The following is a 12,470-nucleotide window of genomic DNA, read 5'->3' on the forward strand; positions in this document are numbered from 1 at the left end:
CCCTTCCCAGAGACGCTGACGATCCTGATCAGCGACGTGAACGACAACAGCCCCAGGTTCCAGCCCACGAACGAGACCTTCGGTGAGAGCCGGCCCGGGCGCGGGGCCTGGGGGGCAGCTGGGCCCCGGGGCGGGGCGGGGAGCAGCTCGTGGGGCCTGGGGGGCAGCTGGGGCGCAGCTCGTGGGGCCCTGCCCATCCCGGAGGAGCTAGGGACCCGGGGCCGAGACGCCGTTTCTCAGGCTTGTGCCCTCCCCAGCAGCGCCCGGACCCCCGCGGGGCAGCCCCGGCGCCAGGCCTGGCCTGAGATCCCGGGCCCTGCCGAGGGCAGCGGCACCTTCAGAGCCGGGAGGGGCCCCTGCGGCTGCAGGCCCCGGGCCCCGCCCTGGTGAGCCGAGCCGCACGCTGGGACTGAGCCTCTCTCTCCTTCTCAGTGGTGGTCCCTGAGGTGGCTCCCGTGGGCCTGCCGGTGGCTGTGGTCAAGGTGAGCCGGCCGCGTGTCTGTGCGGGGCCTGGAGCTGCGCTGGGGTACGGGTCAGCCGGGGGGGCTGCGCTGGGAGGTGGGGGCCACGCTGGGGGGCGGGGGTGCAGCCCGGGGGGGCCATGCTGAGGGGGTGGGGGTGCAGCCCGGGGGGGCCGCGCTGGGGGGCGGGGGTGCAGCCCGGGGGGGGCCATGCTGAGGGGGTGGGGGTGCAGCCCAGGGGGGGCCGTGCTGGGGGGCGGGGGTGCAGCCCGGGGGGGGCCATGCTGAGGGGGTGGGGGTGCAGCCCGGGGGGGGCCGCGCTGGGGGGCGGGGGTGCAGCCCGGGGGGGGCCATGCTGAGGGGGTGGGGGTGCAGCCCGGGGGGGCCACGCTGGGGGGTGGGGGTGCAGCCCGGGGGGGGCCGCGCTGGGGGACGGGGGTGCAGCCCGGGGGGGCCACGCTGGGGGGCGGGGGTGCAGCCCGGGGGGGCCGCACTGGGGGGCCGGGGTGCAGCCCGGGGGGGCCACGCTGGGGGACGGGGGTGCAGCCCAGGGGGGCCGTGCTGAGGGGGCGGGGGTGCAGCCCGGGGGGGGCCACGCTGGGGGGCGGGGGTGCAGCCCGGGGGGGCCGTGCTGGGGGGCGGGGGTGCAGCCCGGGGGGGCCGCGCTGGGGGGCGGGGGTGCAGCCCGGGGGCCGTGCTGGGCCGTGACAGCCCAGGTCTCCTGCCGCAGGCCAAAGACGCCGACTCGGGGCTGCAGGGAGCCGTCACCTTCAGCATCTCCAGGGAGCTGTTCCTGCAGGAGAACGGGCCCAACCGCACCCTCAGCAACGTCTTCACGGTGGCCACGGCGGCCGAGGGGGGCTTCTACGTCGGCAGCGTCCAGTAATGCGGGCGGGGGCAATGGGGCGCGGGGGGAGTGTGGCATAGGGAGGGCCGGGGGCAGTGGGGCATGGGGGGAGCGGGGCCCAGGGCAGGGGGAGCGGGGCCCAGGGAGGGGGAACAGGGGGTGCGGGGCCCAGGGAGGGGGAACAGGGGTGCGGGGCCCAGGGAGGGGGAACAGGGGGAGCCTGGGCCAGAGCAGGGGGAGCGGGGCCCAGGGCAGGGGGAGCAGGGGGAGCCTGGGCCAGAGCAGGGGGAACAGGGGTAGCGGGGCCCAGGGCAGGGAGAGCAGGGGGTGCCTGGGCCAGAGCAGGGGGAGCAGGGGGAGCGGGGCCCAGGGAGGGAGAACAGGGGGTGCAGGGCCCAGGGAGGGGGAACAGGGGGTGCGGGGCCCAGGGCAGGGGGAGCAGGGGGAGCGGGGCCCAGGGCAGGGGGAGCAGGGGGAGCCTGGGCCAGAGCAGGGGGAGCGGGGCCCAGGGAGGGGGAACAGGGGGTGCGAGGCCCAGGGAGAGGGAACAGGGGGTGCGAGGCCCAGGGAGAGGGAACAGGGGGTGCGGGGCCCAGGGAGAGGGAACAGGGGGTGCGAGGCCCAGGGAGAGGGAACAGGGGGAGCGGGGCCCAGGGAGGGGGAACAGGGGGTGCGGGGCCCAGGGAGAGGGAACAGGGGGAGCGGGGCCCAGGGAGAGGGAACAGGGGGTGCGGGGCCCAGGGAGAGGGAGCAGGAGTGCGGGGCCCAGGGAGGGGGAACAGGGGTGCGGGGCCCAGGGAGGGGGAGCAGGCACAGCTTACACCCAGCCGTCCCGGCAGAGTTGCCAGCAGCCTGGACGGGTCGCTGAAGGGCCGGTACCAGGTGACGGTGGAGGCCAGGGACGGCGGGACCCCCTCGCTCAGCTCCTCGACCGTGCTGCTGGTGAGTGCGCTGCCGCCCACATGCCCAGCCAGCGCCGTGCCCGGCTCCGTGGCCACGCCCAGCCTGGCTCACCCACCCATGCCTCCCCACCCACAGATCTTCACCGTGGACCAGAGCTACCGGGTCCAGCTGGTGTTCTCCACCTCCGTGAACGAAGTGCAGGCGAACGTGGACAGGATCAAAGCGTGAGGGGCTGGGTGTGGGGCACGGCTGGGGGGCAGAGATGTCCCACCCTGAATCTGCACAGTCACCGGGGTGGCTTGCCAGGGCCTGGCCAGCCGTTCGCACCCACGTGTGCAGGCCTCGTGGCAGGGTTCACCTTTGGGACCCTGGGTGCCCAGGACATGTGGCAGGCTCAGGGCCCATCTCCCACCAAGCCCCCAGCCCACTATTCCCAGTTCTGCCTTCCCCTTGGCCTGGCACCTCCCCGCCCCCTTGTAGCATGGGCCAGGGAGCACCACGTGCCGAGCGGGGTCCTCCGCTCAGGACCAGCTCTGATGTGACTTTGGAGGGGAGAAGCTGCTGCCGCCATCTGGCTCTGGCCAGAGCATGAGACAGCCTTACACGGCACAGCCCCACGTGGCACAGCCCCACGTGACACAGCCTTACATGGCACAGCCCCACGTGGCACAGCCCTATGTGACACAGCCTTACACGGCACAGCCCCACGTGGCACAGCCCCATGTGACACAGCCTTACACGGCACAGCCCCACGTGACACAGCCTTACATGGCATAGCCCCACGTGACACAGCCCTACATGACACAGCCTTACACGGCACAGCCCCACGTGGCACAGCCCCACGTGACACAGCCTTACATGGCACAGCCCCACGTGACACAGCCCTACGTGGCACACAGTCCCACATTGCACATTCCTACGTGGCACAGACCCACGTGACACAGCCTTACATGGCACAGCCCTACGTGGCACAGCCCTATGTGACACAGCCTTACATGGCACAGCCCCGCGTGGCACAGCCCTATGTGACACAGCCTTACACGGCACAGCCCCGCGTGGCACAGCCCTATGTGACACAGCCTTACATGGCACAGCCCTACGTGGCATAGCCCTATGTGGCACAGCCTTACACGGCACAGCCCCACGTGGCACAGCCCTATGTGACACAGCCTTACATGGCACAGCCCCACATGGCACAGCCCTATGTGGCACAGCCCCACGTGACACAGCCTTACACGGCACAGCCCCACGTGGCACAGCCCTACATAGCACACAGTCCCACATTGCACATTCCTACGTGGCACAGCCCCACGTGACACAGCCTTACATGGCACAGCCCTACGTGGCACAGCCCTACGTGGAACACAGTCCCATATTGCACATTCCTACGTGGCACAGCCTTACGTGGCACAGCCCCACGTGGTACACAGTCCTACGTGACACACCGCCGTGGCACAGGGCTATGCCCCGTGACACAGCCTCACATGACATAGCCCTACCCACCTGCATCTGTGGGGGCTGAGGCAGTGAGCCCAGCCCATGTACCAGGCCCCCTTCTCTTGCTCCAGGGCTTTGACCATGGCGACGAGGACGACGGTCTATGTGGCAGCGATCCAGGCCGTGACGGAGGCCTCGCAGTCCAGGTCGGCCAGGTGCTGCGGCGTGGGGCGGGGGTGGGGGCCCAGGCTGTGGGGAGCTGTGGCTGGGCAGGTGGCAGCTGCTGGTCCTGGGCCGTGGGTCTGCAGGGAGCCGGGACGGGGTGTTGCCAGGCACTCATGGGTGCTAAAGCCAGGGCTGGGGTCACGGGGCAGGGCTGGCACCGAAGTGTCCCTGGGGGTGACGGCCTCGGGCATCCTGCAGGGCCCAGGTGAGGTCGGCGATGGAGGCGTACTTCGTGTACAGCAACGGGACGGCCCTGGAGCTCAGCGACCTCAGCATGTGAGTGGGGGAGCCAGGGGCAGAGGGCAACTGGTGGGGCGGTGTGGGGGGCACTGTGGGCAGCGGATCTGGGCAGCTGTCTGGGGGCACTGTGGGCGGAGGGGTGGGGGGCTGTCTGGGGGCACTGTGGGCGGAGGGGCGGGGGGCTGTGGGGGGCACTGTGGGCGGAGGGCGGGGGGCTGTCTAGGGGCACTGTGGGCGGAGGGGCGGGGGGTTGTGGGGGGCACTGTGGGCAGAGGGGCGGGGGGCTGTGGGGGGCACTGTGGGCGGGGGGCAGGGGGCTGTCTGGGGGCACTGTGGGCGGAGGGCAGGGGGCTGTCTAGGGGCACTGTGGGCGGAGGGGCGGGGGGCTGTGGGGGGCACTGTGGGCGGGGGGGCAGGGGGCTGCCTGGGGGCACTGTGGGCGGGGGGCAGGGGGCTGTCTGGGGGCACTGTGGGCGGAGGGGCAGAGGGCTGTGGGGGGCACTGTGGGTGGAGGGGCGGGAGGCTGTGGGGGGCACTGTGGGTGGAGGGGCGGGAGGCTGTGGAGGGCACTGTGGGCGGAGGGGCGGGGGGCTGTGGAGGGCACTGTGGGCGGAGGGGCGGGGGGCTGTGGGGGGCACTGTGGGCGGAGGGGCGGGGGGCTGTGGGGGGCACTGTGGGCGGAGGGGCGGGGGGCTGTGGAGGGCACTGTGGGCGGAGGGGCGGGGGGCTGTGGGGGGCACTGTGGGCGGAGGGGCGGGGGGCTGTGGGGGGCACTGTGGGCGGAGGGGCGGGGGGCTTTGGGGGGCACTGTGGGCAGAGGGACGGGGGGCTGTGGGGGCAGAGGGCTGTCTAGGGGCACTGTGGGTGGAGGGGCGGGAGGCTGTGGGGGGCACTGTGGGCGGAGGGGCGGGGGGCTGTGGGGGGCACTGTGGGTGGAGGGGCGGGAGGCTGTGGGGGGCACTGTGGGCAGAGGGGCGGGGGGCTGTGGGGGCAGAGGGCTGTCTAGGGGCACTGTGGGTGGAGGGGCGGGGGGCTGTGGGGGGCACTGTGGGCGGAGGGGCGGGGGGCTGTGGGGGGCACTGTGGGTGGAGGGGCGGGAGGCTGTGGGGGGCACTGTGGGCAGAGGGGCGGGGGGTTGTGGGGGGCACTGTGGGCGGAGGGTTGGGGGGCTGTGGGGGGCACTGTGGGCAGAGGGGTGGGGGGCTGTGGGGGGCAGAGGGCTGTCTAGGGGCACTGTGGGCAGAGGGGCGGGGGGTTGTGGGGGCACTGTGGGCGGAGGGCGGGGGCTGTGGGCGGAGGGGCGGGGGGCTGTGGGGGGCACTGTGGGCGGAGGGGCGGGGGGCTGTGGGGGGCACTGTGGGCGGAGGGCGGGGGCTGTGGGGGGCACTGTGGGCGGAGGGGCGGGGGGCTGTGGGGGGCACTGTGGGCGGAGGCTGTGGGGGGCACTGTGGGCGGAGGGGCGGGGGGCTGTGGGGGGCACTGTGGGTGGAGGGGCGGGGGGCTGTGGGGGGCACTGTGGGCGGAGGGCGGGGGCTGTGGGGGGCACTGTGGGCGGAGGGGCGGGGGGCTGTGGGGGGCACTGTGGGCGGAGGGGCGGGGGGCTGTGGGGGGGCACTGTGGGCGGAGGGGCGGGGGCTGTGGGGGGCACTGTGGGTGGAGGGGCGGGGGGCTGTGGGGGGCACTGTGGGCGGAGGGGCGGGGGGCTGTGGGGGGCACTGTGGGCGGAGGGGCGGGGGGCTGTGGGGGGGCACTGTGGGCGGAGGGTGGGGGCTGTGGGGGGCACTGTGGGCGGAGGGGCGGGGGGCTGTCTGGGGGCACTGTGGGTGGAGGGGCGGGGGGCTGTGGGGGGCACTGTGGGCGGAGGGGCGGGGGGCTGTGGGGGGCACTGTGGGCGGAGGGGCGGGGGGCTGTGGGGGGCACTGTGGGCGGAGGGGCGGGGGGCTGTCTGGGGGCACTGTGGGCGGGTGCTGGCCAGTGCTATCTGTGGGGCGCCAGGGCAGGGCCGAGACGGGCCGTCTGGGGCAGCACAAGGGGGCTTCCCATCCGTGTTGTGTCCTCGGCAGAATGGTCCAGAGCCACCCGCAGGCCCTGACGGAGCTGATCCAGCTGGGACTGACCATTATCGTGAGCTGTTTGGCTGCGACGCGCTGGGCAGGGCGGGGCAGGTCGGGCTGGGTGGGGTAGGATGGGGGCAGGGCAGGGTGGGGCAGATTGAGGCAGGATGGGAGGGTAAGGCTAGGCAGGGTAGGGCAGGTAGGGCTGGGTGGTGCAGAGTAGGATGGGGGGCAGGGTGGGGTGGGGCAGGTTGGGAGGGTAGGACAGGGTGGGTTGAGCTGGGCGGGGTAGGATGGGGGCAGGGCAGGTTGGGAGGATAGGGCTAGGTAGGGCAGGGCAGGATGGGGGCAGGGCGGAGCGGGGCAGGATGGGGGGCGAGGCAGGGCAGGATGGGGGCAGGGCGGAGCGGGGCGGGACGGGGCAGGGCAGGATGGGGGGCAGGGTAGGGCAGGGCGAGGCAGGGCAGGATGGGGGCAGGGCGGAGCGGGACGGGGCAGGGCAGGATGGGGGCAGGGCGGAGCGGGACGGGGCAGGGCAGGATGGGGGCAGGGTAGGGCGGGGCAGGATGGGGGCAGGGCGGAGCGGGACGGGGCAGGGCAGGATGGGGGCAGGGCGGGGCAGGGCGGGACGGGGCAGGGCAGGATGGGGGCAGGGCGGGACGGGGCGGGGCAGGATGGGGGCAGGGCAGGATGGGGGCAGGGCGGAGCAGGACGGGGCAGGGCAGGATGGGGGCAGGGTAGGGCGGGGCAGGATGGGGGCAGGGCGGAGCGGGCGGGGCAGGGCAGGATGGGGGCAGGGCGGAGCGGGACGGGGCGGGGCAGGATGGGGGCAGGGCGGAGCGGGGCGGGACGGGGCAGGGCAGGATGGGGGCAGGGCGGAGCGGGGCGGGACGGGGCAGGGCAGGATGGGGGCAGGGCAGGATGGGGGCAGGGCGGGGCGGGACGGGGCAGGATGGGGGCAGGGCGGAGCGGGGCGGGACGGGGCAGGGCAGGATGGGGGCAGGGCGGAGCGGGGCGGGACGGGGCGGGGCAGGATGGGGGCAGGGCGGGGCGGGGCAGGATGGGGGCAGGGCAGGATGGGGACGGGGTGGGGCAGGATGGGGGCAGGGCAGGATGGGGGCAGGGCGGGGCGGGGCAGGATGGGGGCAGGGCAGGATGGGGGCAGGGCGGGGCGGGGCAGGATGGGGCAGGGCAGGATGGGGGCAGGGCGAGGGCGGGGCAGGATGGGGCAGGAGCGCAGGATGGGGCAGGGGGCAGGGCAGGATGGGGCAGGGCGGATGGGGCAGGAGGGGCAGGAGGGGCAGGGCGGAGGAGGGCAGGATGGGGGCAGGGCGAGGGCTGGGGGCAGGGCGGGGGGACGGTGCAGGATGGGGGCAGGAGCGCGGGGCGGGGCAGGATGGAGGCAGGGCAGGATGGGGGCAGGGCGGGGCGGGACGGGGCGGGGCAGGATGGGGGCAGGGCAGGATGGGGGCAGGGCGGGGCGGGACGGGGCGGGGCAGGGCAGGATGGGGGCAGGGCAGGATGGGGGCGGGGCAGGGCGGAGCGGGACGGGGCAGGGCAGGATGGGGGCAGGGCGGGGCGGGACGGGGCGGGGCGGGGCAGGGCAGGATGGGGGCAGGGCAGGATGGGGGCGGGGCAGGGCGGAGCGGGACGGGGCAGGGCAGGATGGGGGCAGGGCGGGGCGGGACGGGGCGGGGCGGGACGGGGCAGGGCAGGATGGGGGCAGGGCGGGGCGGGACGGGACGGGGCGGGGCAGGTGAGACTGCGCCCGGGGCGGCGCTGGAGCCGCTCAGGGTGACGCGTCCGTGCGCCCAGGGCCCCGGGGCGGTGGTGCCGCCCAGCAGGGAGCAGGAGCTGATCGGCATCATCGTGGGCCTGGCGAGCGGCCTGGCGCTGCTGCTGCTCATCATGACGCTGGCCCTGGTGGCCACCAGCAGGAGGTAGGAGCCCCCCCGCTCGGCCCCCCCGCCCGCCCTCGGCGCCAGCCCCTCGCTCACCCCCCGCTCTCCCCGCCCGCAGCCACCGCCGCAAGCTGAAGGCCATGACAGCGCTGAAGGCGGCGTCCACGCTGGTGGCCCACGCGGCCCAGCAGGGCCCGGCCATCCCCGGGACAAACAAGTACAACGCTGAGGGGTGAGCATGGGCCCCGCCGGCCACAGGGAGCGCGCCCCAGAGCCGCCCGCGCTGGGGGCTGGGCTGCAGCCCGGCAGGGGGGTACCGGGGGGCAGGGCCTTGGAGGAGGGGTGGTGAGCCCAGCTCTGGGCCCGCCAGAGGCTGCTGGGAAGCAGAGAGGGGGCGGCCGTGCCAGGGAGCGGCTGGATGTTTCTGGGCCCCAGGCTGCTGCTCCCCATGTGCTGCACCCGACGGCCACCGAGGGCAAAAGCTCCTTAGGTGGCCTCTGGCCCATGTGCCACCCAGCTGCAGGCACTGGCCCACTTCCCAGTGCAGCAGGGGTAGTGCGCCTTGCTGCCGTGGCTGTGCCAACTGTTGCTGTGGTGATTGTGGCTGTGCCGTGGCTGTGCCAACTGTTGCTGTGGTGATTGTGGCTGTGCTGGCTGCTGCTGTGATGTTTGTGGCTGTTGCTGTGGAGACTGTGGCTGTACCGGCTGTTGCTGTGGAGATTGTGGCTGTGCAATGGCTGTGCGGGCTGTTGCTGTGGTGATTGAGGCTGTGCTGGCTGTTGCTGTGGTGATCGTGGCTGTGCCGCCTGTTGCTGTGGTACTTGTGGCTATGCCATGGCTGTGCCGGCTGTTGCTGTGGTGATCGTGGCTGTGCCGGCTGTTGCTGTGCTGGCTGTTGCTGTGGTGATCGTGGCTGTGCCGGCTGCTGCTGTGGTGATCGTGGCTGTGCCGGCTGTTGCTGTGCTGGCTGCTGCTGTGGTGATCGTGGCTGTGCCGGCTGTTGCTGCGGTGATCGTGGCTGTGCCGGCTGTTGCTGTGCTGGCTGTTGCTGTGGTGATCGTGGCTGTGCCGGCTGCTGCTGTGGTGATCGTGGCTGTGCCGGCTGTTGCTGTGGTGATCGTGGCTGTGCCGGCTGCTGCTGTGGTGATCGTGGCTGTGCCGGCTGTTGCTGTGGTGATCGTGGCTGTGCCGGCTGTTGCTGTGCTGGCTGCTGCTGTGGTGATCGTGGCTGTGCCGGCTGTTGCTGCGGTGATCGTGGCTGTGCCGGCTGTTGCTGTGCTGGCTGTTGCTGTGGTGATCGTGGCTGTGCCGGCTGCTGCTGTGGTGATCGTGGCTGTGCCGGCTGTTGCTGTGGTGATCGTGGCTGTGCCGGCTGTTGCTGTGCTGGCTGCTGCTGTGGTGATCGTGGCTGTGCCGGCTGTTGCTGCGGTGATCGTGGCTGTGCCGGCTGTTGCTGCGGTGATTGTGGCTGTGCCGGCTGTTGCTGTGCTAGCTGTTGCTGTGGTGATCGTGGCTGTGCCGTGGCTGTGCCGCCTGTTGCTGTGGTACTTGTGGCTATGCCGTGGCTGTGCCGGCTGTTGCTGTGGTGATCGTGGCTGTGCCGGCTGTTGCTGTGGTGATCGTGGCTGTGCCGGCTGTTGCTGTGGTGATCGTGGCTGTGGTGATTTGCTGTGCTGTTGCGTTGCTCACCTGGCTGTTCTCTCCCCAGGGCCAACCCAGTGCTCAATCTCACCCTGGACACGCCCACGGACCTGGGCTTTGAGGAGGACTCCGACGCCGCTAGGTGGGCCAGGCACCAGCCCTTAGGGGGTTGGGCTGTGGTGCCCCAGACCCCAGGGGGACAAGCCAGGGCAACCCAGCTGGGCTCTCGGTGTCCCCTCCCCGCCCTGGGGGTCCCTGGCTAACCTGTGCTGCTCCCTCCTGCAGCGTGAACTCGCTGGACGAGAACAGCGTGGAGAGCTCCGCGGAGGGCGGCCCCGGGCCCCAGGGGCTGCAGGTGAGCGAGCGGCCCCTGTGCCCACGGGATGCCCCCGCCCGATTGGCACGCGCCCCCCAGCAGCCCCGGCTCTGCTGCACCCCAGTGCCCGGCTGCAGGGTGGGCTGCTCCCAGGCTTTCGTGCTCGGGCAGGTTCCTGGCTGGGCGGCCGTCACTGGGGGCTTGCCGGGCGTCTGGGGCGGTGGGGGTGGAAGGCCAGGGACAGCAGCTTGGGTGTGGGAGGCAGCCATGCTGGGGTAGCCCTGGGGGAGAGCACGTGCGGGCCCTTGGCTCCTGGCTCCCCACGGCTGGGTCATTGCTAGGGCCGTGGGGCAGGCCGTGGGGCGGGCACAGAGCTGTCCCATGGGCACTGCCTGTCTCTCTCCTCCCCCAGCTGGGCCAGGAGGCGGCTCCAGCGCAGCCGGGCAGCTGGGAGGAACCCCTGACGGCCGCCCTGCAGGCCCACCACACCGACCCGGCCCGGCGACCCGGAGACCCCAACCAGACAGTCCTCACCTTCAGCAACCCCTGCCTGGACACCACAGACCTGTGAGCGCCCGGCCGGCGCGGGGCAGGACAGCCCTGGGGCAGCGGGACTCCAGACGCTCACGGCCCTGCCAATAAACCTGCCCACGTGCGGGCAACCAGACCTGGACCGAGTCCCTCAGCCGCACCGACCCCTTGCTGGCGTGGCCGGCAGCTCTGAGCCGGGCTGGGGGCCATGCGGGGCGGGGCCGAGTCCAGCACGGGCTGGGCGTGTGCAGCTACCCCTAGGGACAGTGCCCAGGGGGCAGTGTGGGGGACAAGGCAAAGGCCAGGGACTGCGGCCTGCTGCACCTGGTCCAGCCTCCTCCTAGGCTGCGATGCCGCAGGGAGGGACTGGGGTAGGGGGCAGGCCCTTCTCTCTGCACTTGGCCCAGGGGCTGGGGCGCAGCCTGGTACCCAGCCCAGGCCTGCATGGCTCCCGCTGGCTGGTGCCATGGCCCCCTGCCCTCAGACACGGCAGCTCACGCCCTCGTGTTCCCTTCCCCAACCCCTGGGCTGCCACGTGCACGGGGCGGGGGTGGTGCACGCTGTGACAGGGCCTGCAGTGTACAAAGGGATGCACATGGGTGGTGCATGGGGGCGGGTGCACGCTATGGCAGGGCCTGTGGTGCACAAGGGATACACACGGGCGGGTGCCGTGCACTAAGGGCTGGGCAGTGGGGTGCACGCTATGGTGGGGCCTGTGGTGCACAAGGGATACACATGGGCGGGGGCACGGAGAGGAAGGTGCACGCTATGGCGGGGCCTGTGGTGCACAAGGGATACACACGGGCGGGTGCACGGAGAGGAAGGTGCACACTGTGGCAGGGCCTGTGGTGCACAAGGGATACACATGGGCGGGGGCACGGAGAGGAAGGTGCACGCCATGGCGGGGCCTGTGGTGCACAAGGGATACACACGGGCGGGTGCACGGAGAGGAAGGTGCACACTGTGGCAGGGCCTGTGGTGCACAAGGGATACACATGGGCGGGTGCACGGAGAGGAAGGTGCACGCTGTGGCGGGGCCTGTGGTGCACAAGGGATACACACGGGCGGGTGCACGGAGAGGAAGGTGCACGCTGTGGCGGGGCCTGTGGTGCACAAGGGATACACACGGGCGGGGGCACGGAGAGGAAGGTGCACGCTATGGCGGGGCCTGTGGTGCACAAGGGATACACACGGGCGGGTGCACGGAGAGGAAGGTGCACGCTGTGGCAGGGCCTGTGGTGCACAAGGGATACACACGGGCGGGTGCACGGAGAGGAAGGTGCACGCTGTGGCAGGGCCTGTGGTGCACAAGGGATACACACGGGCGGGTGCACGGAGAGGAAGGTGCACGCTGTGGCGGGGCCTGTGGTGCACAAGGGATACACACGGGCGGGTGCACGGAGAGGAAGGTGCACGCTGTGGCGGGGCCTGTGGTGCACAAGGGATACACACGGGCGGGTGCACGGAGAGGAAGGTGCACGCTGTGGCGGGGCCTGTGGTGCACAAGGGATACACACGGGCGGGTGCACGGAGAGGAAGGTGCACGCTGTGGCGGGGCCTGTGGTGCACAAGGGATACACACGGGCGGGGGCACGGAGAGGAAGGAGCACGCTGTGGCGGGGCCTGTGGTGCACAAGGGATACACACGGGCGGGTGCACGGAGAGGAAGGTGCACGCTGTGGCGGGGCCTGTGGTGCACAAGGGATACACACGGGCGGGTGCACGGAGAGGAAGGTGCACGCTGTGGCGGGGCCTGTGGTGCACAAGGGATACACACGGGCGGGGGCACGGAGAGGAAGGAGCACGCTGTGGCGGGGCCTGTGGTGCACAAGGGATACACACGGGCGGGGGCACGGAGAGGAAGGTGCACGCTGTGGCGGGGCCTGTGGTGCACAAGGGATACACACGGGCGGG

The 12,470-nt window shown here is 72.7% G+C and overlaps 1 protein-coding gene across 2 annotated transcripts in view; it reads left to right on the plus strand.

Annotated features, from left to right (window-relative positions):
• Positions 1-10,692, plus strand: part of CDHR2 (cadherin related family member 2) — a 28,392-nt gene extending 17,700 nt beyond the window's left edge. Inside the window, exons 20-32 of one of the 2 annotated variants that reach the window (XM_075900707.1) lie at positions 11-82; positions 433-482; positions 1,192-1,343; positions 2,148-2,250; positions 2,347-2,435; positions 3,780-3,863; positions 4,072-4,149; positions 6,177-6,237; positions 7,983-8,107; positions 8,187-8,300; positions 9,777-9,851; positions 9,995-10,064; positions 10,438-10,692. In XM_075900707.1, coding sequence (XP_075756822.1) covers positions 11-82; positions 433-482; positions 1,192-1,343; positions 2,148-2,250; positions 2,347-2,435; positions 3,780-3,863; positions 4,072-4,149; positions 6,177-6,237; positions 7,983-8,107; positions 8,187-8,300; positions 9,777-9,851; positions 9,995-10,064; positions 10,438-10,596 — 1,232 coding nt within the window. In that variant the 3' untranslated portion in view covers positions 10,597-10,692. The remainder of the gene's footprint in view (positions 1-10; positions 83-432; positions 483-1,191; positions 1,344-2,147; positions 2,251-2,346; positions 2,436-3,779; positions 3,864-4,071; positions 4,150-6,176; positions 6,238-7,982; positions 8,108-8,186; positions 8,301-9,776; positions 9,852-9,994; positions 10,065-10,437) is intronic. The other variant, XM_075900708.1, reaches the window with a different exon arrangement.
• Positions 10,693-12,470: the final 1,778 nt, after the last annotated feature.

The sequence above is a fragment of the Pelodiscus sinensis genome, chromosome 17, assembly GCF_049634645.1.
Source record: "Pelodiscus sinensis isolate JC-2024 chromosome 17, ASM4963464v1, whole genome shotgun sequence".
Taxonomy (NCBI): Eukaryota; Metazoa; Chordata; order Testudines; family Trionychidae; genus Pelodiscus; species Pelodiscus sinensis.